Source organism: Gekko japonicus, unplaced genomic scaffold (genome assembly GCF_001447785.1).
Source record: "Gekko japonicus isolate JY-2015 unplaced genomic scaffold, Gekko_japonicus_V1.1 scaffold870, whole genome shotgun sequence".
Lineage (NCBI taxonomy): Eukaryota > Metazoa > Chordata > Lepidosauria > Squamata > Gekkonidae > Gekko > Gekko japonicus.
In genome coordinates, this window is record NW_015163627.1 from 514,273 (window position 1) to 540,965 (window position 26,693).

General features: G+C 47.6%; 1 protein-coding gene across 1 annotated transcript in view; it reads right to left on the reverse strand.

Annotated features, from left to right (window-relative positions):
- NBEAL1 (neurobeachin like 1) overlaps window positions 1-26,693 on the reverse strand; it is a 161,903-nt gene that overhangs the window by 84,005 nt on the left and 51,205 nt on the right. Inside the window, 6 exon segments of the mRNA XM_015407508.1 lie at window positions 4,275-4,581; window positions 8,009-8,094; window positions 13,814-13,896; window positions 16,872-16,999; window positions 20,050-20,131; window positions 21,445-21,606. Coding sequence (XP_015262994.1) covers window positions 4,275-4,581; window positions 8,009-8,094; window positions 13,814-13,896; window positions 16,872-16,999; window positions 20,050-20,131; window positions 21,445-21,606 — 848 coding nt within the window.

The window sequence follows — 26,693 nt, forward strand, 5'->3', positions numbered from 1 at the left end:
TACCCAACTCAGCATCTTCAGATTAAAGGTTTCCCTTCCTCAAAAGCCAGTGGAATCCGACTCTAGGCTGTGGTGCTCATCTCCGTTTCCAAGATGAAGAGCCAGCGCTGTCCGAAGACGTTTTCATGGTCATGTGGCCGGCATGACTAAACGTCAAGGTTCACAGAATGCTGTTACCTTCCCACCAAAGCGGTACCTATTTAACCACTTTCAATTTCTTGCTTTCGAACTGCTAGGTTGGCAGGAGCTGGGACCAGAGACGGGAGCTCACTCCGTCATGTTGCACTCGGGTCTCGAACTGCTGAACTACTGAGCCTGAGCCACCACAGCCCCCTATATCTTCAGATTAGGGGTGGCTAAAAATCTGAACGGAGCTGCTCCGTGATTCCCCCACCCCCCACACAATCTGGAGTGGAAACTTTCGCATCCTTCCCTTTCCAGACGGGAGAAGACTTGCTTCTCTGTACTTGTCTCAAACACGGAACCTGCCCTAATGCACAAAACAGACAGACAATAACTTACTGCCATTTCAATAGCAGTCTGGAAGACAACTAAATGTACCTCTTAATTTCCCTTTAGAATTACAAAGCAGTTTTATGTTAGAAGCTATTACACCATCCCAGTGTTCCCTCTAAGCTGAGTTAGTGTGAGCTGCCTCACAGTTTTTTAGCCTCCGGCTCACACATTTTTGCCTTAGCTCAGGAAGGATGGCTCCAGAGCAAACTAATTTACGCAGCAGCCAAATCGTTCGCTCACAACTTTAATGCCAGTAGCTCACAAAGTAGAATTTTTGCTCACAGGACTCCACAGCTTAGAGGGAGCAGTCCGTACAAAGTTACAAAATGACTGGGTGTTAGGGCAAGTGGGCCAGGCTAACGTTAACCAAAGGCAGCAGGTCCAATGGAGATACGGCAAGCCCTCCCCACACTCTACGAAGCACGGGTCAGCAACATTTATAACTGAAGCGCACAACTACGCCAAAATTCAGAGCAATGAAGAGCCAGGATAAGAAAGCCTATTTGCATAATAGAAACAAAGCAACTTAACATTACTGATTAACTGATTAATAATCTGTACGTTTTTTTGTGATTGTCTGTGAGTCCTTTATTCGGAAGTGGCACACACAGGGGGACTCACAATAAATACTACACAAGCAGGATCCCACGAGAAACTCACACGGAAGTTCTTCTTTGTACATTACCCTAAACTGTGGATTTAATGATCCACTTCTTGGGCCATGTGCAGAATTATATATATGGTATATGCAGCAGCAACCTGTACAATTGTTTTAAGGCACTGACATACGTGTGGACATATTTCACACTTGAATTACTGGCAGCTGTTTATCTTTATCACCTTCCTTTCTGTAAGGCACCTCTAAGAACCCCTTCCGTTGCATAAAAATCTTTGCCGGCTCTTCCCTTCACAGACTGGTTATTCAGGAATCCTACTTACCCCTTCCGGTATACCTGTAACGATTCCAAAAGGTAGAGCCCGAGTAAAGGGTTAACCTCTGTAACTGACAGAGCGGAGGGGGAGGTGTGGAATGGAGAAAAAGGATTCTAAACTGCCAAGATGGGCAGTGGGTGGTTGAAAAATAAAGCCAGAGAAAAAGAAGAATGAGGCATGTGGATGAGGGGGCTTGTGAGGGAGACAACTTCAAGCTGCTCAACTTGTAAGCTGCCCTGAGTCTGCCTGCAGGGAGGGTGGGATATAAATCGAAATAAATAAATAAATAAATAAATAAATAAATAAACCCAAAAAAGTATCCCTAGGAAAAGAGATTAAAGTGGTTCTCTAAAATATCCCCTGTGGGTGAGTCTGTGCCCAAGAAGGGGCCAGGCGGGAGAATACAAAAACATTCGCCTCAAGGTAGAGGAGATGTATTAGGAACTCTGAGAGAGGGGAAAGCTCACAGAAAAGTAGGAATAACATGATAATATCAGACGAGGAAGAGGAGGAGGAGGAGGAGCAAGAGTTGGATTTATACCCCACCCATCACTCGGAGTCTCAAAGTGGCTTACAATCTCCTTTCCCTTCCCCTCCCTACAACAGACACCCTGTGGGGGAGGTGGTGCTGAGAGTTCTGAGAGAACTGCTCTTGAGAGAACAGCTTTGAGAGAACTCTGACTGACCTAAGGTCACCCAGCTGGCTGCATGTGGAGGAGTGGGGAATCAAACCCGGTTCTCCAGATTAGAGTCCACTGCTCTTAACCACCACACCAAACTGGCTCTCTGCCTAACATTCTGTTATAAAGTCTGTCATTTCTATTCAACTAAAGTATCAGTAGAACTTTCACCTTGTTCTCTACAAATAACATCATGTTGTACGCTTGAATTTCCTTCTATTGAATATCTCTGCCCAGAACTACTCCAAAGAAATGCTACCAAAACCATCTTACACTATTCTAGTTAACCAGTGCCTAAAATCTCTTCAAGAAAATTGGAGAAATCAAGGGAGCATTCCATGCAAAGATGGCCATGATAAAGGACAAAAATGGTAGGGACCTAACAGAAGCAGAAGAGATTAGGAAAAGATGGCAAGAATACACAGAAGAACTATACAAGAAAGACCTCGATGTCCTTGACAACCACGACGGTATAATCACTGACCTCGAGCCAGACATCCTGGAATATGAAGTTAAATGGGCCTTAGAAAGCATTACTAACAACAAAGCTAGTGGAGGTGATGGTATTCCAGCTGAGCTATTCAAAGTCTTAGAAGATGATGCTGTTAAAGTGCTGCACGCAATTTGCCGGCGAATTTGGAAAACGCAACAGTGGCCACAGGATTGGAAAAGGTCAGTATACATTCCAATCCCAAAGAAGGGCAATGCCAAGGAATGTTCAAACTATCGCACAATTGCACTCATATCACACGCTAGCAAGGTCATGCTCAAGATCCTACAAGCTAGGCTTCAACAGTACGTGGATAGAGAACTACCAGAAGTACAAGCTGGGTTTCGAAGAGGTAGAGGAACGAGAGATCATATTGCCAACATTCGCTGGATTATGGAGAAAGCAAGAGAGTACCAGAAAAATATCTACTTCTGCTTCATTGACTATGCTAAAGCCTTTGACTGTGTGGATCACAACAAACTATGGCAGGTCCTTAAAGAGATGGGAGTACCAGACCACCTCACATGTCTCTTGAGAAACCTGTATAAGGGCCAAGAAGCGACAGTTAGAACCGGATATGGAACAACTGATTGGTTTAGCATAGGAAAAGGAGTACGACAAGGATGTATATTGTCGCCTTGCTTATTTAATATATATGCAGAGTACATCATGCGAAATGCTGGCCTGGATGAATCACAAGCGGGAATTAAGATTGCTGGGGAAAAGATCAACAACCTCAGATATGCAGACGATACCACTCTAATGGCAGAAAGTGAAGAGGACCTAAACAGCCTCTTACGAGGGTAAAAGAGGAGAGTGTAAAAGTGGGCTTGAAGCTCAACATCAAAAAAACTAAGATCATGGCATCTGGCCCCATCACTCCTTGGCAAATAGAAGGGGAAGTTGTGGAAGTAGTGACAGACTTCACGTTCCTGGGATCCCAGATCACCACAGACTGTGACAGCAGCCATGAAATTAAAAGACACCTGCTCCTTGGGAGGAAAGCGATGGCGAACCTAAACAGCATGATAAAAAGTAGAGACATCACCCTGCCAACAAAAGTCCGCATGGTCAAAGCAATGGTATTCCCAGTAGTCATGTATGGCTGCGAGAGTTGGACTATAAGGAAGGCCGAGCGCCGAAGAATAGATTCTTTTGAACTATGGTGCTGGAGAAGACTCTTGAGAGTCCCTTGGACTGCAAGGAGATCAAATCAGTCAATCCTAAAAGAAATCAACCCTGACTGTGCCCTGGAAGGCCAGATACTGTATCTGAAGCTCAAAGACTTTGGCCATCAAATGAGAAGGGAGCACTCACTGGAGAAGACCCTGATGCTGGGAAAGATTGAAGGTCAAAGAAGACGGGGACGGCAAAGGATGAGATGGTTAGACAGTGTCATAGATGCAACGAACATGAAATTGAGCAAACTTCAGAGGACGGCGGAAGACAGGAGGGCCTGGCGGGAGCTGGTCCATGGGGTCGCAAAGAGTCGGACTCGACTGTGCGACTGAACAACAACAAAAAATAAAAAGGGGACAAAAGACCACAAGAAATATCGGCAAACATTTCAATACCTGAAGGGTTTTGTTTTATTTTTTAAGAGCCTTATTTGGTTCTGTACTGAGCCCTGCCTCACAGGATATTGTGCTACTTACTCAGCATCTGGATCTGCAGCGCTATGAACCGGCTCTCCCACTGCCTCGACCGCTTCGAATTCGGCAAAGCGGCGTGGTCGGAGTTGAGCAGCTTGAAGTAGTTCTCCAAGATGGTGCTGGTTTCCACTTGCCGCTGGTCCGAGCTGCTGGTCAGAAGGATATGCACCACTTCCGTCAGGCACTTCAGGGTCAGCTCCGCCTTCCGGCTCACTTCGTCGGGGTCTCTGTTGTCCCACATGTCACAGTCAGCTAACACGCGCATCAAGACTTCCATGGTGGCCGGAGATATTGCTTGAAGAGCATTTCTCTAAAGTTACCAATGAAATCGCCCCCAACACCAGAGTACACAGCATCAGTATCTTTTTTTTAAAGGTATATAATCTGACATATCCAACAATTCTGAAGATACTGCTCTATCTGAATAAAAGTGCTAAGTTAACAGCATATTTTAAAGGAAACCACTCCTCATCCCTCTGCCTCTTGCTAAGGTTTGAGAATCCGGATTAGACTTCATGTTCCTCTCTGAAATCTAGATTCAAGTGGGTAGCTGTGATGGTCTAAAGCTCCAAGATATAAAAAAAGTCTGTGTGAATAACTAATAACCTATAAATGACTAGATGTAATAATTATATATTAATATAATAATATGTAAATAACCTATAACCACAACACAGTGCATAAATCAATACTTCATAAATAGTAAAGGTCTGCGGGGAGGGCGGGGTATATATCTTAATAAATAAATAAATAAATTTCCCTTGCTTGAAAGCCCCCTAGAGTCGGTGCTCATTCTATTTCCAAGCCGAAGAGCCAGCGCTGTCCAAAGACGTTTCTGTGGTCATGTGGCCGCCATGACTAAACACCGAGGCACATGGAACGCTGTTACCTTCCCACTGAAGCGGTACCTATTTATCTACTTGCAATTTCTTGCTTTCGAACTGCTAGGATGGCAGGAGCTGGGGCCAGAGATGGGAGCTCACTCAATCATGCACCACTAGGGTCTCGAACTGCCAAACTACAGACCTTCCAGTCTGCAGCTCAGTGTCTAAATCATATACAAAGTTCTTGCCAAATTATTTATATTTTATGAAAAGCACAATTCTCGGACTATAGTTCCTAGAGTTGCTGTAAATAATACATGTGTGTTGGATTCCAAACGAAGCATGCAACTCCTTTAAGCAGTCTTTGCCAAATTTCACAGCTTGCAATATAATGTAATCATGCTAAACCTGCTGGATTCCAAATAATGATTGTGGCTCCTTTAAGCAGTCCTTGCCAACTTCCAAAACTTACAATGTCATATAATTGTATAAAGCCTCCTGTTGGATTCCAGATAATGCACACAGCTCCTTTAAGCAGTCCTTGCTAGTTTACCTGTATTTGAAGAAGGGTGCGTGCACATGAATGCTTATACCTTGAATAAAACTTTGTTAGTCTTAAAGGTCCCGCACTGGACTCAAACTTTGCTCTCTGGAACCTGAAATTCTTCTGGTACAAATAATGCTATTTAAAACTCTACTGAAAATTCCTGCGGGAGAAATTCATCCTCTGCTTATACCAACCACAGACTGATATTCTGCCTGTGCCATTAATACATCACCATAATGTGAGGACAACAGACCAGAAGCCGTCTGCAAGCTACCAGATGCGGCACCAGGCTGAACAAACAGACAGGGCGGGGCTGCCACATTTCCAGCCTATTCTAATACACATTTCTCAATTCCTTGGCACTGAAATGCGCATATTTTCTACTCTTCTTCACTTGAAGTACATTATGCTTAGTGCGCCAGATACTGGCACGGTATTTGCACTTGGGAGTCCAATCGCGCTAGCTTATTTACTCAGTCTAACAACCGGTGTGTGTTTTGCTCCCTGCAAAGAGGACCATCTATTTGGAACAAGGTATAATATGCCTTCTGCTTATTATGCATGACTGAAATCCCACCTGCTGGGCGCTAAACGGGCTCACGTGCTTTCTACTTCAGCTTTGAGTGTGTGCTTTCAGCACCATCGCTTTAAGATTTATGCACGCCTCTGTGAGAAAAACTGGATGAAATGTCATTTCTAACGAAGACTTCTACTCTGGGGGTTCTAGCAGATACAGATTGGAGAATACACACACAGCAAACATGCAGCTAAATAAAAGAAAGGCCGGTGCGCAAGTTTCCAGAGGGGGCCTCTTGTGGCACCTTAGAGATGAATGCACGTATTGTGGCACAGCTTCGGCAGACTAGACCCTCGCACCTTCATGCGGCACCCAACACAGGACATTTCGGACAGGTATAAGCAGGAAGTTGGACTAGAGGGCCCGGATGGCCCTTTCCAACGCTGTGATTCTATGATTCTGTAATAAACGACAACCGTGCTTTGTCTATTAAACACAGTTGCTCCTTGTTGGAATAAATTCTTCGTTGTCGGCCAGCACTGCCCGTTGATCATCAACCACAAAAGTTAAGATACAAGTCAGTAAGATCCAACTATAGCCAACGAACGTTTTTTCCCCAGCACTGAACACACAATGTTGCCCTGTGCCGACTCAGACTGTTGGTCTATCAATGACTGACAGTGGGTCTCTGGGGTCTCAGGCTTTCTTATCACCGACAACAGGGGTTTTCCACATGGCACCCATGGGTGTCACGGTACCCACCGACAATTTTTATGACGCCCGCCAAGTCTTTTTAGAAAGTGGGTGGGGCTTTTACCCAGCAAGGCTTCTGACTGGAACACTGGAGATTTTTTTTTTTAATTTAAAATTTTTTATTGAAGTATTGAAAAATTTAACAAACAGTACGAATATATAACTTCACATTTTTGTAAAAATACAGTTTTGAAGGGTACATCTGTACCTTAAAGCAAGAATATACCAAAACATCAATATTCATAAGTATAAGTTATCACCTGGATATACCAAATTCAATAGTTATTCACAAAATTGGATCTGTATGAGCTATTCAGAAGAGAAATCTGTAGAGGGTTAATATCTTGTTTATCGGAAAACACGAACACTGGAGATTTGATTGGCCGTGCAGATTTTTAAAAACGTTGCTTTGGCAGCAGCTACCATCCCAGCACAAGGATCTTCACTGTGTGGTCGAAGGTAAGCTGGGGCAACCCTTTTGTAGTTGGTGCCACCTTCTGTAGGATCCATTTTATGGCCGCCACTCTGTGGCTGTGCTAGGGTTGCCAGACTCCCCCCCCCCAGTGCGGACGGGGGTCCCCCGGTTTCGGGTGCTCTTCTCCCCCCCCAAAAAATCACCCTCTCTTACCAGCAGGACCCGGAAATCATTGTGACGTGCCTACATAAACCGGAAGTGACATGGGCATGTCATGGACGTTGGGGGGGGGGATGCTCTGGTTTCTGGGCAAAACTCTATGATTTGAAGCGAATTTTACCATAGACTTTTGCCCCAAAACCAGAGAGGCACCTCCTGACGTCCCTGAAGCGTGTATATCACTTCCTGTTTACATAGGCAGTTGCAATGCTTCTCCCCACTCCCAGAAAGTCCCTCCCATGCCGACACAATGATTGGATCTGGCAACCCCAGGCTGTGCCCACTGTAATGTATCAGAATTCCAAGGGTGTCCCGCAGGTTCAAGAAGGTTGGGGACTCCTGACATACTGCTAGGTCCTTATAAACTGAGATGCTGGGAACTGAACCCGGGATCTCCTGCATGCCAAGCTGATGTGCTACCATTGAACCTCAGCCCCTCCCCCTCTACGACACCATTCTTACCTGCCCCCCAGCGATAATCGCTCCAAAGAGATGTAGCAGGCAACATTTCAAGCTTTCTTTCAGATGCTCACTTTCTTGAAAACACTCTGAAAAAAGAGAACAAATTCGCTGAATATTTCACGGGATGGCTTATATTATTACCCTTGAATCAAAACATTCTTGGAAGCACAGTCTCTCCCCGGGGCGGGGGGGGAGGGGTTTAAACAATTCAGCTCTCCAGTTCCTTTCAAAGTAAAAGTGTAACAGTGTAGGTGTGAAATGTGTCTCCAATTTTACTTGAGCGGGGGGGGGAAAAGTATCCTGGGTACCAAAGTCTAGGATATACCACTCAACAATCATAAATCATATCCTACAATTCAGCGCACCTGAAGCCATGAAGCTGCCCTTATACTGAATCTGACCATTGGGTCCATCGAGATCAATATTGCCTACTCAGACTTGCAAGTGGCTCTCCAGGGTCTCAGGCAGAAGACTTTTGCGTCACCTACTATCTCGTCCTTTCAATTGGAGATGCCAGGGATTGAACCAGGGACCTTCTGCATGCCCAGCAGATGTTCTACCACTGAGCCACAGCCCCTCCCAAAGTAACACAAGCAGGGGTCGTTTCGTAGAAAAAGAGCTAGGGGGACTTATTAGCATAACTCATTAGCATATGCCCCACACCCTGACATCACCGGAAGTGTGTCATAAGGCCACACCCCCTGACATCGCCGGAAGTGTGTCATAAGGCCACACACCCCGCCCCCAACGGTCCCGGCCGCCGCTGGCGGCCTTGCAGCTCCACTGTCGAGCCCCATGAGGGGCTCGGCGGTGGACCTGCAAGGCCGGCGGGAGTGCAAGGAAGCCCCGCGAAGGCCCTCCCTGGCCCCAGGCAGGCAGGGGTGGGGAGAGGCAGGGAGGAAGCAATTTGCCCTCCCTCTTCTCCTGCCTCCTCCTGGCTGAATGAGGGCTGGAAGCGGGGCGGCCGGAAGCAGGGGGCAGGGCTTTGTCATGTGCCCCGCCCCCCGTACCTCACCCGGGGGATCCCCCCAGTAATGACCTCTGAACACAAGGACAAGGCATGAAATTAGATCAAATCAACTGCATTAACTGGGAAATACAGGCAATATTTTCTTAATAGCTTCACAAGACGTTGTGTGGGATCCAGTGTAAAATGTCCACTTGTTCTAGGAGTTCTTGTGCAAGCAAAGAGCATGAAAAAGACAGCAGTAGCTGCTTGGATGAATTTTATTGCATCCTCACTTTCGTTTCCATTTGCACAAGATCTCGTGCAACCCATTTCTGGGCACTATCATATACAGGGAGGAATGCCCGAGGTGTTGTGTCAGGTCTTGGGCAAGCAGAACTGCACAAAGTCCATTTATGTGTCCACTTGCACATCGCTGGATCCAAGCCAATAGTTCTCAAACAACCCCAACGTGAGTCGCGACCCTCTTGAAGTAGGTCAGCAAGGCCAGGGGTCAGAAAGATGAGCTGGAAGTGGAGGCTCAGTTCCCGATTTGGGATTCCCACTGCATTATGTGTGAACTGGCTGGGGAAATAATCAGTTGTTCAGCAGTGCGACGTATGTAGAGCGATTAAAATATAGCCTTGCTCAGTGTTAACCTGAAGGGAGATTCTTGCGTTGAATTTCGGGGGGCGGGGGAGTAGAATTGCATCGCTTGTGGGTCTCCAAGGAGCAGAGCGAGCTTTGAATCATGTCTGACTTCAAAAAGTCTGCGAAGCACTGCTGTAGAAGAAGGAGGAGGAGGAGACTGGATTTATACCCCGCCCTTCACTACCCAAAAGAGTCTCAGAGCGGCTTACAATCTCCTTTCCCTCCCCCTCCCCACAACAGACACCCTTGTGAGGCAGATGGGGCTGAGAGAGCTCTGAGAGATTTGCTCTTTCAAGGACAGCTCTGACAGATAGCTTGCCCAAGGTCATCCAGCAGCTGAACGTGAAGGAGTGGGGAATCAAACCCGGTTCTCCCAGATTAGAGTCCGCCCACTTAACCACTACACCAAACTGGCATTAAAGATGCAATTACGTGCACAGAGGTTTTAGGTACTGAAACAGAACTTAAACTTAAGTGTAATTCAGCAATAAATGTTAATAATGCCCAAAGAGATTTGATGAAATCCAAGAGTCATATTAGGCTATGAGGAGAACAGGCATCAGCCCAAATGGGTCCATTTCCTTGAAAAATCATTATGTTTGCTCCTGCCACACCTGACATAAGGCCCTTACAAATAGCCAAAGGAATGTCTCTGAGCTATAAACATTAACCTGGAAGTGGTTGCCACAGCAACAACCCTCTGCAGACAGACGATCTGCAGCCAGAACCACAAAGGGATATTTTGTTTGGAATTAGCAACACGAGAAACTTCCAACCATGTCACAAGCTGGCACTGTGAGAAAGTCACTCTTTTATCTTTTTTTCAAAAAACCAAAAAAGGAAGTAGGGGGACGTGACTGGATATTAAGACAAGCTGACTACTGAAATGACAATCTGGATTTAGCAGTTTAAAATATAGGTGAAACAGGCAGAGATAAATATCTCTGGGAATCCACATTAATGCTGAATTGGAATTCTACTATTAACACTTCATTGATTTTTTAAAAAATGTCCACTGCCTTGGGGACCCTGAACCGGTTGGAAAAGCAGTATGAAAACGTTTTAAATAAATCAATCAGAATATGCATGGCGGTGAAATGATTTCATTTTACATTTTAGACAGATGCCTTGGTGGTTTTAGATGTTTTATTTAGAAGCCTCTATAGCAGAGCACAAGACTATAGCTACACGAGGAGAGATAATTCAGTGCACTCATTGGATTGGTGGTTCTCACACTTTTTAATTTTTTTTAATTAGTTTATATACAGAAAGGGGAAAAGGGGAAAGAAGGAAAAAGAGAGAAATATAGAAATATTTTTAAAATTCCAACTTAGCATTCTGCATGCATATCTTCACCCAAAGAGTGATTAACACATGGAATTCACTGCCACCACAGGAGGTGGTGGTGGCTACAAGCATTGCCAGCTTCAAGAGGGAACTGGATAAACATATGGAGCGAGGTCCATCAGTGGCTATTAGCCACAAGGTATCGATAGGGACTCTCAGTCTGGGGCAAGGGATGCTCTGTGTTCTTGGTGCTTGTGGGGGGGGGGGCACTGCTGGACCTCCTGATGGCACCTGGTATTTTTGGCCACTGTGTGACAGAGTGTTGGACTTGATGGACCATTGGACTGATCCAACATTGGCTTCTCTTATGTTCTTATCTTCTCATTACAATTTAACAACTACTTTATCATTCTTATTGTTCTTCACTTAATCTTATTTTCTTAATATTTAAGTTTTAGCCAGTCATAGAACACCCTCCAGGGTCCCATAAATTCTTCTTCCATTTTTCCTTTTAATATATTTGTCAACTTGTCCAATGGTTTGAAGTGGGGCACTTGTAAACTTACTCTACTTTTGGGGCCCTATCGCAGGCTATTGGCACTGGGGTGGGTTCTGGAGTCAATAGGTTGAGGTTATATCCACTGACCCCTACACAGTTCATGGCATGTAGCAAGAGAATGAGGAAAAGCCGAGTTCCACCTCCTGATGCGCTTTTTTCTCCCCTGGGGGGAAGGGGACCCAAAGCACCCTCTTCCAACTTAGAAGTTTGGGCCTCAGGAAACACACCTGCAAGAGAGCCTCAACGAGGGAAATACCTGGAGATTTTGTGGGTGGACCCTGAGGAGGGTGGGGTTTGGGGAGGGGAGGGGCCTCAGCAAGGTACAACGCCATAGACCCCACTCTCCAAAGCAGCCGCTTTCTCCAGGGGAACTGGAGGTTGGTACCGCTAGCCACAACCCAATTTTCAGCCACAAGCCACAACCGGAGAATCACTGAGTTAACCACACTTTAGAGAAGCAAAGATATCTGGCTGCCCTCCAACCAGAGCCAGGGCTTTCTCGGCCCTGGCTCCGACCTGGCGGAACTCTCTGCCCACTTCCATCAGGGCCCTGAGGGACTTCATGCAGTTCCGCAGGGCCTGTAAGGCCAGAGGTGTTCCGCCGGGCTTTTGGCTGAGGACAGCAGCGGTTTTCCATCATAGCCGGCACCCTCCTCTTTTCTTCCGTTCTGCCTGCTCCGGCCTCCTCCTTAACCTGCCCACGAGACAGAAGAACAGTCCAGAGTAGGTTTTAGATTAAATTATGGACGCCATCTGGAGACTATCAAATTAAGAATAATTGATCTGCTGATTTTAATCTGTATTTTTGTATGGTTTTTTTGCTACTGATCAGACTCACATCCCTCCAGAGCTTCCTTTTCAATCTGCCCTTTAGCACTTAACGCAGTTGGAACCCAACTCTGAGTCTACCTCACTATACTACACCAGCATTTTTATTGTATTGTTATAACAGGAAAAAAACCTTTTGCCAAAATATTCATGAAAATATCCAGGTGACAAGTGTCAAAACAAACAAGAGGATTCGTTTCTTTATGCAGCAGTTCCTATCATTTGGAGACTGGAACTGTGTAACAAGAAATATAGCCCAGAGTCCTAAGCCTTCTTTCCACTCGAACTCCGTTTTGTCTGCTGTGACCACGTTTCCTCTGCCACGGACCACAGAGCACCAGGCACTTTTTGGCTCACCTTGAGTGAACAAAAGTGCCTAACACAGGAGGGACACGCTCCGCAGTGAAGAATGCCACCATACAAGCAGAAACAAGGCTTTGGATCCAAGCCGCTGTTTCCAAAGATACTTTCCAAGGTAAGCACTCAGCCCCGTAGCCAGGGGTTTTTTTCATGGGGGGCTCCAGAGCACTCGGGTCACATGTCTCCCCATTCCGCCCCCCCCAAGCGCCACTCACACAGTAGCAGCTCCTCCTTTCCCTCTGCCAAGCCTTCAAGGCTTCACTTCCTTTCAGGCGCACCAGCCTCCCTCCCGGCCAGCCATCTCTGGATCCCTCTGCTCCCCTCCCACTTCCTCCTTCAAGGCTCCGTCGTGCCTTCCTCCATCTCGCCTGGCTTCTATAGGGCGTCGCAGACCCCGGGGACGCCACAGTCAGGAGGGGTGGGTGATGCGGGGAGTCCAAGGAGGAAGAGTCCCAGGAGAAGCCATTCGCCCCTGGGAAGTGTCGGAGGGATACTCGCTGCTCAGCAGACGCCGGCTCTCAAGGCGCTGTCAGCCATGCTGTTTGGTGTAGTGGTTAAGTGCGCGGACTCTAATCTGGGAGAACCGGGTTTGATTTCCCCACTCCTCCACTTGCACCTGGCTGGATGGCCTTGGGCAAGCCATAGTTCTGATAAGAGCTGTTCTTGAAAAAGAGCAGTTTCTGTCAAGAGCTCTCTCAGCCCCACCTACCTCACAGGGTGTCTGATGTGGGGAGGGGAAGGAGTTTGTAAGCCAGTCTGAGACTCCAAGTGAAGGGCGGGGTATAAATCCAATCTCATCTTCTTCTTCTTCTCTTGGGGAGCCTTTTCTCAGGGACAGAGGCTACCCAAGCAGGCCTGGATAATGCTGCTGACTGACCAACCTGATACTGAAAGGGGAAGGTGGGCAGGGAGGGTCTGGTTCGCTCCTGGCTGAGCGTGAGGGGAGGAGCGCCACCCTTCCTCAGACTGACGACTCGCCTGGTTTCTGGTGCTTCCATACCCACATCACACCTGACGCCACTCTTGCGCTGCCTGGAGTTACTTCTCAGAATAAAAGGGGAGATGGGGGGGGCCTCTGAAGATCCAAAGGGGGGCTCAGCCCCTAAACGCCCCCCGCTGGCTATGGCCCTGCAAGCACCACTGATATTCAGGCACTTAAGACAGTAATACCCACGGTAAAAGAAAGGGACAAACTCCACAGTGAGCGAAGCCGGCTTGTACTTCTGTCTGCTTTTTTCAACAGTGCTCAGAATCCGCCTGCAATTGTAGAAAAGGGGAGGAAAGGAGAGTTACAGAAAAAATGAGGAATTCAGAGGCGGATATGCAGAACACAGTTTTATGTATTCAAAAAATATATATACTGGCACATACGCAATCGTGTAGTTCTGAAAATGGCGAATCTTCAGGAGGCATGCTATTTCTGCCCCTCTTCCATGGCAGACCTTCCCGTTTGTGCGCCCCCCCTCCCCCTCTGCTGATCCCCAGGAACAAATTTCAAGGGACTGCAGTCAGAGGGGGAGGTGAGAAAGTCCTGTTCTACAAAGTCCACGAATGGATGGGTATACCCCATTCATTCCGAAACAAATTAACTGTACTGTACTTTATTCCATCGAAGATTTTATAATATTTAAAATGCTTCTATGTTCAGTTTCACAAATATGTGACTGTACCGGTTCTACGATTCATTTGGGGCTACTTTTCGCACGTCGACAAATCAGCAGGGAGCAAACAGGGAGGTTAAATGCGCAGCTGTAGATTTAAAGGGCCCTTCAGCTGATCAGTGGGGAGTATGTGGGAACTACCTGGATGTCTGCTTTTTTCAACAGTGCTCAGAATCCGCCTGCAATTGTAGAAAAGGGGAGGAAAGGAGAGTTACAAAAAAAAAGGAGGAATTCAGAGGCAGATATACAGAACACAGTTTTATGTATTCCAAAAAAATATATACTGGCACATACACAATCGTGTAGTTCTGAAAATGGTGAATCTTCAGAAGGCATGCTATTTCTGCCCCTCTTCCACGGCAGACCTTCCCGTTTGTGTGCGCCCCCCCTCCCCCTCTGCTGATCCCCAGGAACAAATTTCAAGGGACTGCAGTCAGAGGGGGAGGTGAGAAAGTCCTGTTCTACAAAGTCCACGAATGGATGGGTATACCCCATTCATTCCGAAACAAATTAACTGTACTGTACTTTATTCCATCGAAGATTTTATAATATTTTAAATGCTTCTATGTTCAGTTTCACAAATATGTGACTGTACCAGTTCTACGATTCATTTGGGGCTACTTTTCGCACATCGACAAATCAGCAGGGAGCAAACAGGGAAGTTAAATGCGCAGCTGTAGATTTAAAGGGCCCTGATCAGCTAATCAGTGGGGAGTACGAGGTCGGCCAATCAGCTGAAGGGCCCTTTAAATCTTGCAGGAGGGGAGGGAGAGGGGCGGGTGCCACCCCCCACTTCTTCTCAAAAACATTTGAAGGATCCCTTTACATGTTTTTGGGAAGAAGCGGGGGGGCTTTAAGGAAGGGGGCGGGACCCCCAATAGCCCCACTGTAGCTACGGGCCACGCACGAGGCTCACAGAAATAGTGGAGCCAAGCCGATACAAGCATGCTCAAAAACGGAAAGCTGAACAAGAACAGATTGCATTTAGACTGTTTTCTTTTTTCTCTCACAAATTTTGCTTGAACTAGAAAAGCCCTGTTAGGCCCAGCCTTCCTGTTTCTGCTTGTTAGGGTTGCCAACTCTGGGTTGGGAACTACCTGGAGAATTTGTGGGTGGAGCCTGGGGAAGGAGGGGTTTAGAGAGGGGGAGGGACCTCAGCAGGGTATAATGCCAGAGAGCCCACCCTCCCAAGCAGCCATTTTCAACATGGGGAACTGATCTCTGTCAGCTGGAGAGCAATTGTAGCAGCGGGAGATCTCCAGGTGCCACCTGGGGGTTGGCGGCAGTGTTCCCTGTAAGCTGAGTGAGTGTGAGCTAGCTCACAGTTTTTTAGCCTCTGGCTCACACATTTTTGTCTTAGCTCAGGAAGGATGACTCCAGAGCAAACTAATTTATGCAACGGCCAAATCGCTTGCTCACACCTTTCATGCCAGTAGCTCACAAAGCAGAATTTTTGCTCACACTCCACAGCTTAGAAAGGACCATTGGTTGGCGGCTTGACCATTTGCTCAGACTGTAGGTAGAAACATACTCCTTGACCTCATATTTAGCAATTCCACATGATCCAGGGCTTCTTCGGTTACTCTGGACAACAGCACAGGAAAAGCAAGGCTTCTGCGGCTCCCTCACAGCCCAAGGAAGTACTGTGTGCAGTTCTGGAGGCCTCACTTCAAAAAGGATGTGGACAGAGTGGAGCGGGTGCAGAGGAGAGCGACGGGGATGATCGGGGGCCTGGAGACCAAGCCCTGTGAGGAAATGCTGAGAGACTTGGGAGTGTTCAGTCTGGAGAAGAGGAGGTTGAGCGGGGACATGTGGTGGCTCTCTTGAAGCATTTGAAGGGCTGTCACTGAGAGGAGGGCAGGGAGCTGTTCCTGTGGGCAGCAGAGGACTCGCAATAATGGGTTTAAATTAAGGGCGGGAAGGTACCCGCTGGATATCAGGAAAAACTTTTTGATAGTCGAAGTTGTGCAACAGTGGAATCAGTTTGGTGTAGTGGTTAAGTGCGCGGACTCTAATCTGGGAGAACCGGGTTTGATTCCCCACTCCTCCACTTGCACCTGGGCAAGGCATAGTTCTGATAAGAGCTGTTCTTGAAAAAGAGCAGTTTCTGTCAAGAGCTCTCTCAGCCCCACCTCCCTCGCAGGGGAAGGGAAAGGAGTTTGTAAGCCGCTCTGAGACACCTTTGGGTAGTGAAGGGCAGGGTATAAATAAATCCAATCTCTTCTTCTCTTCTTTTACCTAGTAGGGAGGTGGTGAGCTCCCCCTCCCTGACAGTCTTTAATCAGTGGCTGGACAAACACTTGTCAGGGATGCTCTAGGCTGATCCTGCACTGAGCAGGGGGGTTGGGCTAGAGGGCCTGTCTGGCCCCTTCCAGCTCTGCGTGATTCCAGGATTCTAAAGTCAGGCCTGATCGGTACAACACAGAACAGAAACGCACACACACATTTTCTTTTTAGCTTCGCATGGGGTTTCCAGGGCTGAGTGAGGCCATTTTCCCACCCAGCCAAGTCATTCGTATTTTAAAGAGATTAGGAGAAGAATTCGAATGTTGTCACTAGAGTCACACTTACCCTGCGATTCTCTGCCTCCAATTTCGATACGGATCGTAGAGGCTTTCACAAAAAGCCAGAGCGTGTCTCACGAACTCCTCGATGGGTGTTTGATCTGCCAGTTCTTTCTCTTTTGTTTTGCTTTTTAACTAAGAGGCAAAGACATGTGGTAGGCAAAAAAAAAAGCGCTTCTAGAAACACAGGTTCCGCAAGCACGGATCCCAAGGAAGTATATAAATGAAGTTTAAAGAAAAACACACACCAAAAAGACACCTCCCCAAACCAGTTATGCTCTGAACGACCATTAGGCCCGGGTTCAGGGCCAAAGTACACATTATGCTTTAGACATGTTTACCATGGAGACCTTCACTCATAGCGTAGCTGGATGTCACCCGGTGGCAACGTCTGTGTAAAAAGCACAGCAGAGTCCTGATTTAGATCAGGACCACAGGGCAGGGGAGGAGGGGCTCCTGCCTTCTCACTGCGCCATTTTCAGGAGCTGAAACAGTCCAAGGAATGGGGGAAACAATACCATCGGAGGTACAGGGCAATCATCATCTCCCCCCACACAGCCCACAGCCCGTTTCAGCTCCCAAAAACAGCGAGGGAGGAGGCAGAAACTCCTTCTCCCTCCATGGTCCTGGTCCACATCAGGCCCCTGCTGCATTTTTACTGAGGAGTTGCCGCTGGGGATTAGCAGCTTCAATATGGCTGCCAGTCCCTCATTGTCAATTCATGTGAAGTGTAACGTGTAGTTCGGCCCTCGGATGTTCAAAGGAAAGCAGTGTTGTTTATGGATCAGGAAATGTTGTGGAACCCTACATAATGCTTCCTGCCTCCCTCTCATGTGTAAATCTCTCCTGCCCCTCTACACGGCTGCAACTTTACACGTGACACAGATTAAAATGGAACTTGCTATGTGCCTACACTCACGTTGACATACCTGCTCGAGGTGTGATTATGCACATTACGGAAGTATTCCCAGTTTCACTTAAAATTGGGAGACGAGGGTCACACAAAATTTGAAACTAGGTAGAGGGAGGGCGGGGGAATTGGCAAGGACGGAGGAGGACAGGTCAAGGGCATGTGCGAGCCAAAGGCCTGCTCTTGATCTTAGACGCTGGTCTAGGTTCCATGAGAATTCTAGGTTCCTTTGTACTTCATGGCAAATGCTAGGCCACACTCTTTTTTTTTTCAAACCTAGGAAAACAGTGTGAACTGAGATACCAAATAAGCCTCAACACAAAACCTGCCACCCAAAGAGATGAAAGTTTTTGGTTGAAGCTTAAGGAGGTCTTCAAGTAAGGTCAGGATCTTGAGAGGAGACTTGTTTTGGACTCTCCCTATCCATGCTCCAACTGAACCCATCAGGGCTTCTTTTCCCAGATTTTATTTCAGCAACATTCTACAAAATTACTTGTAAACCACACTTTTGAGTCTAAAACCCAGTTTTCGGGTCTGGTGTGAGAGTTATGGAAAGAGCCAGCCTCCTCTGGGATATACATTATAATTTCCCCCCTTCCTGTGAGATTACTGTTCAAGAGTTCTCACGTCACACAGCTTTTGAAAAATCCAAGGATAGGAGGTTGTGAATTCCGTGGAGAGAACATGCAAAATGTGCAAAGTTAACCAGACTGACAGGAATTCATCACCACTCTCAGAGGCACATAGCTGCAATGTTTATATTTGCAGGTGAACGGTCGTGAATGGGTTCCGTGGAGAAGAGGTGTCCTACCAGAGCCATATTACATCTCAGGTGAAATTTCCACTGAGAACTTGGGCATTATTCTAGTACACTGCCAAAGAGTCTGAGCTGTGTACCCAAAAGTCTGTGCGGTTCAGATCTCATCTCTGCCATGAGCCAGGTAGGTGGCAAAGACATTCACCCTTGGCCCACCCTCTAATCTGCAGGGAGGGCGGGGTATAAATTTGACAATCAATCAATCAATCACACTGAGGTCACCCAGCAGATTTTTAAAAATAAAGGGGTACTGATGCAAAGTTCTTTGGATGTTCAGAGCTTGCTCTAACAATACTAAATATTACTGTTAATTATATATATTTAGATATTTATGCCAGTTTGGTGTAATGGTTAAGAGCACAGACTCTAATCTGGGAGAACCGGGTTTGATTCCCCACTCCTCCACATGCAGCCAGCTGGGTGACCTTGGGTCAGTCTTCTTTCAGAGCTGTTCTCTCAAGAGCAGTTCTCAAAAGAGCTCTCTCAGCCCCACCTACCTCACAGGGCGTCTGTTGTGGGGAGGGGAAGGGAAAGGAGATTTTAAGCCACTCTGCGACTCCGAGTGAAAGGTGGGCTATAAATCCAATCTCATCCTCTTCCTCTTCTTCTTCACAATATTCTCACCTCCTCCATGCAACTCTCACAAGTACCACCCTGTGAGATAGATTACGCTCAAAGAGAGCAGTTGGCCCAGCATCAACCAGTGAGCTTCCATGTCTGAGAGGGGATTCAAACCTGGGACTCCCAGATCCTAGTCCAATTCTAACCACGCTGGCACTCTGAATTAACTCAGCAAAGATTCCTACGAGAAAACAGCTAGAAAGGTCAACGGGGTTTAAATTAAATTGAGACATTCACCCTTTGCATCACCTTATTGATCTATCTGTTTAGGAGATTTTTCTGCCTTCTCTCCAGGGACCTGCTCCAGGCAGCTTGCAATTAAAATTCAAAACCAATATACCATGCCACAGACCCATTAACAAATAATTAGATCTCCATTTAACATTATGGAACACCTGCCCTGACCTGTATAGCCCAGGCAAGCCTGATCTCGTCAGATCTCGGAAGCTAAGCAGGGCCGACCCTGGCAAGTATTCCAAGGAATACCAGGACCGGGACGCAGAGGCAGCAAATAGCAACCCACCTCCCTGAAACGTCCAAGCACCACTAGGGGTCGCCAGAAGTCAAGTATGACTTCCCAGGCACACGCGCGCGCACACACACACAAAGAGCCCATTATGAAACACCTATGGAAAAATGCTGGAGTAGTGGAGAATTCCCTCTAAACATCTCCTTCCAGCTAGTTTAGCTTTGCTTCCATCTCACAGTCCTCAAACAAGGCCCCTGAAGCCAGTGATGGACACCTGGACTCTAGCCATAAAATAATCAGCGTTAATTCCCCATGTAGAACAAATTTCTGACAGGAAAGGAAGGAAAGAGAATTTCTCTCTCGCTCACCTGCTGAATATAGAGTGTGGTCATCGTGATGACATGATTGATGTAGGAACAAGTCCCAATCTCTTCCACATTAGCCAAGTTTCTGTAACAGAAAGAAAAGCCATGGGGACAAGAAGGGATTCAGCCATGGTAAAACTGTCCGAACTTCATAGTTTAACATTCAATAGAAGTACTGGCGGGAACATGCATCTAAGTTTGGAAAAACATCTTAAGGGAAGAATAATCTAGAAGGGGGGGGGGTTATACCCCGCCCTTCACTACCCAAAGGTGTCTCAGAGCGGCTTACAAACTACTTTCCCTTCCCCTCCCCACAACAGACACCCTGTGAAGTAGGTGGGGCTGAGAGAGCTCTTGACAGAAACTACTCTTTTTCAAGAACAGCTGTGCCAGAGCTACAGCTTGCCCAAGGTCATCCAGCCAGGTGCAAGTGGAGGAGTGGGGAATCAAACCCGGTTCTCCCAGATTAGAGTCCGCACACTTAACCACTACACCAAACTGGTGTCTGCCTGCAGTCAGTCTGCCTGCCTTTCCACTGGAAATCTGAATGCTCAAGCTCTAAGGCTGCTAAATGCAGGCTAGTAACAAATTCGTTGAGGGTAACTAGAATCGAAGAAACAATTTGAAATGGAACAGGAACTAGATTCGAATTTGACATCCTCAGCCTCCGATTATCCTCACCATACTCTTACCCATCACTGAGGCCATTCGCACACGTTGGATAATACACTTTCAATGCACGTTAGCAGTCATTTACAACTAGGAACAAGAAAATCCGGTTGCAAACAACTGCTAAAGTGCATTGAAAGTGCATTACCCAACGTGTGCGGAGGCAGCCAAAGGTCATAACTGTGCATTAAGTCAAGCTTGCTGCTGCAATCCTAAAAACACCTTCCTGGGAATGAGCCCCATTTAATAAACTAGGACTTACTTTTCAACAGAGCCACTTAGGAATGCTCCCTTTCCCCACACCGAGGGAGGGGCCAAACCGCAAAGCTGCCCTGCTTGGGGGGGGGCACCTCACTGCAAGCCCCCCACTACAGGCTCACTGAGGTAGGCGGGGAGCCGCACCACGGCTTGCCCCCCACACACACACACTAGTGATTCTGGGGCCCCATCCTTGAGTTTTGCCCAGGACTCCAGAATCACTAATATCACCCCTGCTGCCCAACACCTATCTAGAAGGGAGATAATGTCGCCCGTGCGTTGGGAGCATTAGATGCACCAATGACAAAGGGGGCCGAGAAGTTTGGAGATGAGGGGGCTGAGCGAGGTGTGGTAGTTGAAGGAGGAGAGGTGGGAGTTGGACGGGGCAGAACAGCCATGAAGAGGAAATACTGATAAGCCCCCCCCCCCCTCAAACCTCACAGAACTTCAATTAGCTTTAAGAATATATACCGGCAAAGGATAATGAAGAATTTGACGAGGAGAAGTGACATGGCTTGCTGTGGTTCTTCCAATCCTTCTGACAGTTTCTGGACACAGTGGAGCAGCTGAAGCCTCAAGACCTGAAGAATGTTATCGGGAAGCAGCGATATCCCGGGGGGCACATCGTCCACCCTAAAAATACACCCGGGAACGTTTGTGAAAAAAAAGGGCAAAGAGCAATCATCTTTAAACGCCTTTTATTCAGTGATACGCCTTCTACGCTTAGCGACATGAAAGAAGTCAGCCACCGACTGCCAACGAGCCCTCCTGTCAACAAAGCTCTTCTTTCTTAATCCTATAATTAAACCACATCTGGGGAAAAAAACCTGCATTAGGCTTATTTAAATATGACCTCTCTGGGGAAGCATTTGCTATAATTGGCGCATGGCAATTATGAGATCATCAAGGGCTGGCCCACTAAATACCAAACAGATGATCCACAAATGCTGCAGGACGTTGTAGCTCGGGCCCTAAAACAAAGAAGAACAGTCCAGGACAGATTAAAAACTGAGTAACCCCATCCGTTTCAATGGCAGAGCAGGCGCTGAGCATTCCCACTGAACCTAGGGGTGCCAAACCCCCAGTCCCCCAGGCGTTCCCCCAATTTTAGGGGCTTCAACCCACCACCGACCAGCCAGCTGGCCGGCAGGGAAAGTCCCACCGCTGAACAGGGACATCACTGTGCAACATCCCTGCCATGATGACGTCACCCAGAAGTTACGTCATTGTGTCGCCGATGTTGGGGGGTTCCACTCTAGTTTTTGGGCAAAGTCTATGGTTTTGAGGGCAAAAAACCCATAGAGTTTTGCCCAAAAACTAGAGTGGAACCCCCCCCACTGTCGGCAATGTGATGACATCACTTCCGGGCGATGTCATTGCTGCACATGTGCACAAGAACATCCCAGACGGCAGCCAGGAGTCCCCCACCGGCAGCAATTGAACTAAACAGGCCTTAAAAGTGGTCCACCTGGAACGTGTCCAATCCCCCCCCCCCGCAATCTACAAGCAGCACAGAGAAACAACAGGAGAAAGAAGCAGTGCCCCTAAGTGGCTCGATTTCACCCACACCGACCCAATTCAGAAACAAGCCAGGCAAAAAAAAACTTTTTAACATAACAACAGTTATTTTATTTATCCGTTTGGGAAACTTGTATGTGCTTCTCCAGACCTGCTCGAGACAGCTCACATGTAGAATAAATCTAATCAAGACAATAAAAACCGAGCCAATAAAACAAATCAGGCAATAAAACAGATCAGTAAAACAAGCCAATTTTTCAAAAAGCCAGGACACTAAGAACACATACAACCAATCAGAGCAGTCTAGAATGGATCAAAGAATAGTCCTTGGGCTAGGAGGAGACCATAAAACAACAGAAAAGGAACCGCTTCGTTAAAACCGGTTCTTAAAGAGAAATGTTTAGGCCTGGCCCCAAAGAAAAGGAAGGTAGGTGGCCAGGAAAGTCACAAGTGGGAAGGCAACCACGGTTATCAAGCCCCCCCCCCATTTTCCAAGCCCTGCTTCAGTACTAATGAGAGTCCAGAAATTCCTACGGAGCACGTGCAGCTTGTCCAGCTTTATTTAGAGTACTGAGAGGTGGCTGATGTAGATATGTTCAACTCCTGCTATGAGGGGCATCGGGTAGGAGGAAGGAGGGAGGGAGGGGCGACCCCACAGCCCAGACAAAGAGAAGGGGGCAGAATGGCACCTGATGAAGCGGTACCAGGAGAGGGAGGCAGTGACTCTCCACCCACATACCTCGGGTCACTTTTCTTGGCTCACCCCATGCCTTTGCTCCTTGCTGCGGGCTGCGGGCTCCTTGCGTGAGGCTTGGGGAGGGCGGCCAATCTCCCAAGTGGGACCTGCAGTACTCCTGGAACGGCAACTGAACTCCAGACTTCAGAGGTCTGTTTCCCCTGGAGAAAAGGGCAGCTTCGGAGGGTGGACTCTGTGGCATCACAGCATTGCTGAGCGCCCTCCCCAAACTTCACCCCCCAAGTCTCCAGGAATTTCCCGACGCAGAGCTGGCCACCTTAGGCATGGGGGGACTGCTTTAGTTCTCCCTCTTTCTGACTCTGTTCCTGGCTGTGAAGTATCTAATGATTATTTTCTTGCACTGTGATGATGAAAATAATATTTCCGTGTTGCCAAACCCCCAGCATTCCAAATCCTGAGGCTAAAAGCGCAGGGTCTGATGATGTCACTCGCTCTCACCACACGACCGAATCAGTTCCAGTCAAGGTTCAGCTCTTGCCCACGTAACTTGTGCTCCTCTGCATTAAGGCCCAAAGAAGAAGAAAAGTGCTGGCATGGGCTATGGGTTGGATCTAGGGTTCCCATCCCCCCCAGGCGGGGGTGGAGGATCCCCCGCCCCCAAACAACGGTGTCGCATGACAGCATTCCCAATGCGATGATGTCACACAGGAGTGACATCATCATGTTGGGGACGTTGCACAGTGACGCTCTGGTTTTTGGGCCATAGAATTTTACCACAGAGTTTTGCCCTCAAGCCACAGCATTGCCACAGGATGTCCCTGACATAATGACGTCATCACATCAGGGACGTCGCCGTGTGACCTTGCTGTTTGGTGCCCCACCCCACTCCCGGAAGGCTCCCTTCCAACCCCCACGGGCGCGTTGTGAAGACCTGGAAACCCTAGTTGGAACCAGCCAGCTTTTCCGCTCAATCCCAGCCAATTCCCCTCCTTACTACAGTCCTTGTTCCATATAGCTTTTGTCCATGCAGATCCCATGATCCCAAACATAGCCTCCCTGGTGGTCAGAGGACCCCCTTCCTATCTTTTTCACCAGTGGAATATCTGGTTGGATCTAACCCCAAATCTAGTTCTTTTATTATGTTCTTGAGCCTTCCCTCAGTACAGTCTCTGCTCGTACACGCTAATTGGAAAGGGATGGACGTCCCCTGAGATACGGATACTGCAGACCTCAGCAAGAGTTGCGCCTTTCTAAATCCACCAAGAGCCCTCCGGTTTAGAAGGGTGAAACTCTGTACCGTAAATCTAGGAGATTAATGACAGGGTGACAGCAGTTGCATACTGAGGAAAAAAAACCCAAACCCAAACATTGCAAAAGCTAATTTTTTTTAACAGAAAGTCAGCCCCGGTTTGTCACATTTCCAAACCAGAATTAAATATCTCATTGTCCGAGTGTCTTTCTTGCAGGACCTCATGCGTCTCCGTCTTTGTGTGTTGAACGCTGTAATTAGAAGATGAGAGCTCAGATTTCTTTGGCCGCTGAGAAATTCTCTCCTGCAGTAAGGCAAAGAGCCTCTCTCCAGCTGGCTCGGTTTCATCCTTTCAATTGTAAGTAGAACAAGATGCCATCAATGCTTTGGCAAATAAAAAGCAGCAGAGGGGATTAATCTTTCATGTTCCGCGGACACAGCTGTCTAGAGATCTATTCTACCGCAGAGCAGCCCCGTCTTGCCTCCCGACAAAAGCTCCATGAAATTACACGCAAACAGCCTGATCCTAAATACATTTCTTGGCAAGGAGCCCACTGCTTTCAACAGCATTTACTTCTTTTGTAATGGGTTGAGGATTTGGGGGGGTCGAGGAGACGACAGGACACAAATTCTGCATGGATACAGACGGTTCATCCTGCAGCATTTTAATTTGGGGGGGGCGTGGCTCCTTGGTAGAGCATCGGCTTGGCATGCAGAAGGACCCAAATTCAACCCCCGGCATCTCCAGTTAAAGGATCCGGCGACGGGTGACATGAAAGACCTCCGCCTGAGACTCTGGAGAGCTGCTGCCAGTCTGAGTAGACAATACGGACCTTGATGGACCAAAGGTCTGATCAGGTCTAAGGCAGTTTCATGAGTTCAGTCTGAGGACCAAGAATTATATCATGGGTTCTCAAAGACCAACAGCTAACCTCTATGCAAAAGAAGATACCAGGTTTCTAAACAACGGTTATCAAGCCTTGCAATTTGTAGCTGTTAGCGTCTTACTGTTTTGGAAAGCCTCCACTTCTGAACTCAAACCTTCACCTGTGTTACAAGGAGGAGGAGGAGACTGGATTTATACCCCCACCCTTCACTACCCGAAGGAGTCTCAGAGCAGCTTACGTTGTCCTTTCCCTTCCCCTCCCCACAACAGACACCCTGTGAGGTAGGTGGGCCTGAGAGAGGTCTCTCAAGAACTGCCCCGGGAGAAAAGCTCTGAAAGAACTTGTGACTGACCCAAGGTCACACCAGCAGCTGCATGTGGAGGAGTGGGAAATCAAACCCGGTTCTCCCAGATTAGAGTCCGCACTCCTAACCACTGCACCAGACTGGCGCACCATGAGAACACAGCATTAGACTGAGCTGCGCCACCTTATGCATGGGTCTCATTATGGAAAGAAAGAAAAAAGGGGGATAGCCTGAAAATTGGTGTGAGCACACAGACACAGAGTTCCTGCTTTAAGAAACGTGCTGGTCTTTAAGGTGCCACCAGGTTTCTGGAACAAGCCTCTTCAATTATTTACCCTGTGTGGGCATCTATCGGTGTAAACCTATTTCACCCACCCGCACACACCGAACAGACACGCCGAACAGATGATGTAACGGGAAGCTACTTGTCGCTGTCTCTCAAAGACGCTAAAGAGATCCTCCCTCGCCTTGACGGCTGCCTAGATATTATCTCTGTACATCTGTTCCAAGGCCAGTTTAATCCTATATGCGGGGCTGCAACTTTAATCCTGCCATTAATCTCAGAGCAGAAAGAAGAAGCAGCAGATTTTCTACTGAGCGCTCAAAAAACGACACCACACAATCCTAGAGAATATATTGTTTGTAGAGGGCTCCAGGTCGGGGAATTCGCCCCTTCCCTTTAATCTTTGGCCATGGTGTTATGAAAAACGCTACTCGTTGAGACAGAATCCGCCAACAGTACTTTAATGTAGGACTCCCACAACATTCCTGTTAGAATCATAGAATCGTAGAGCTGGAAGGGATCTCCGGGGTCATCTAGTCCAACCCCCTACACAAGGCAGGAAATTCACAAACACCTCCCCCTCCACATTCACGATGACCCCTGTCCCATGCCAAGCATGCCTGCACACAAAAGCTCCTACCCAGAATGAAACTCGGTTGGTCTTCAAGGCGCCACTGGACTCAAACTTTGTTCTGTTGCTTCAGACCAACACGGCCGCCCACCTGAATCTACATAGCCCGAGTGTTAGCCATCTTGCCTTCTTACACGGAACTAAAAGAATT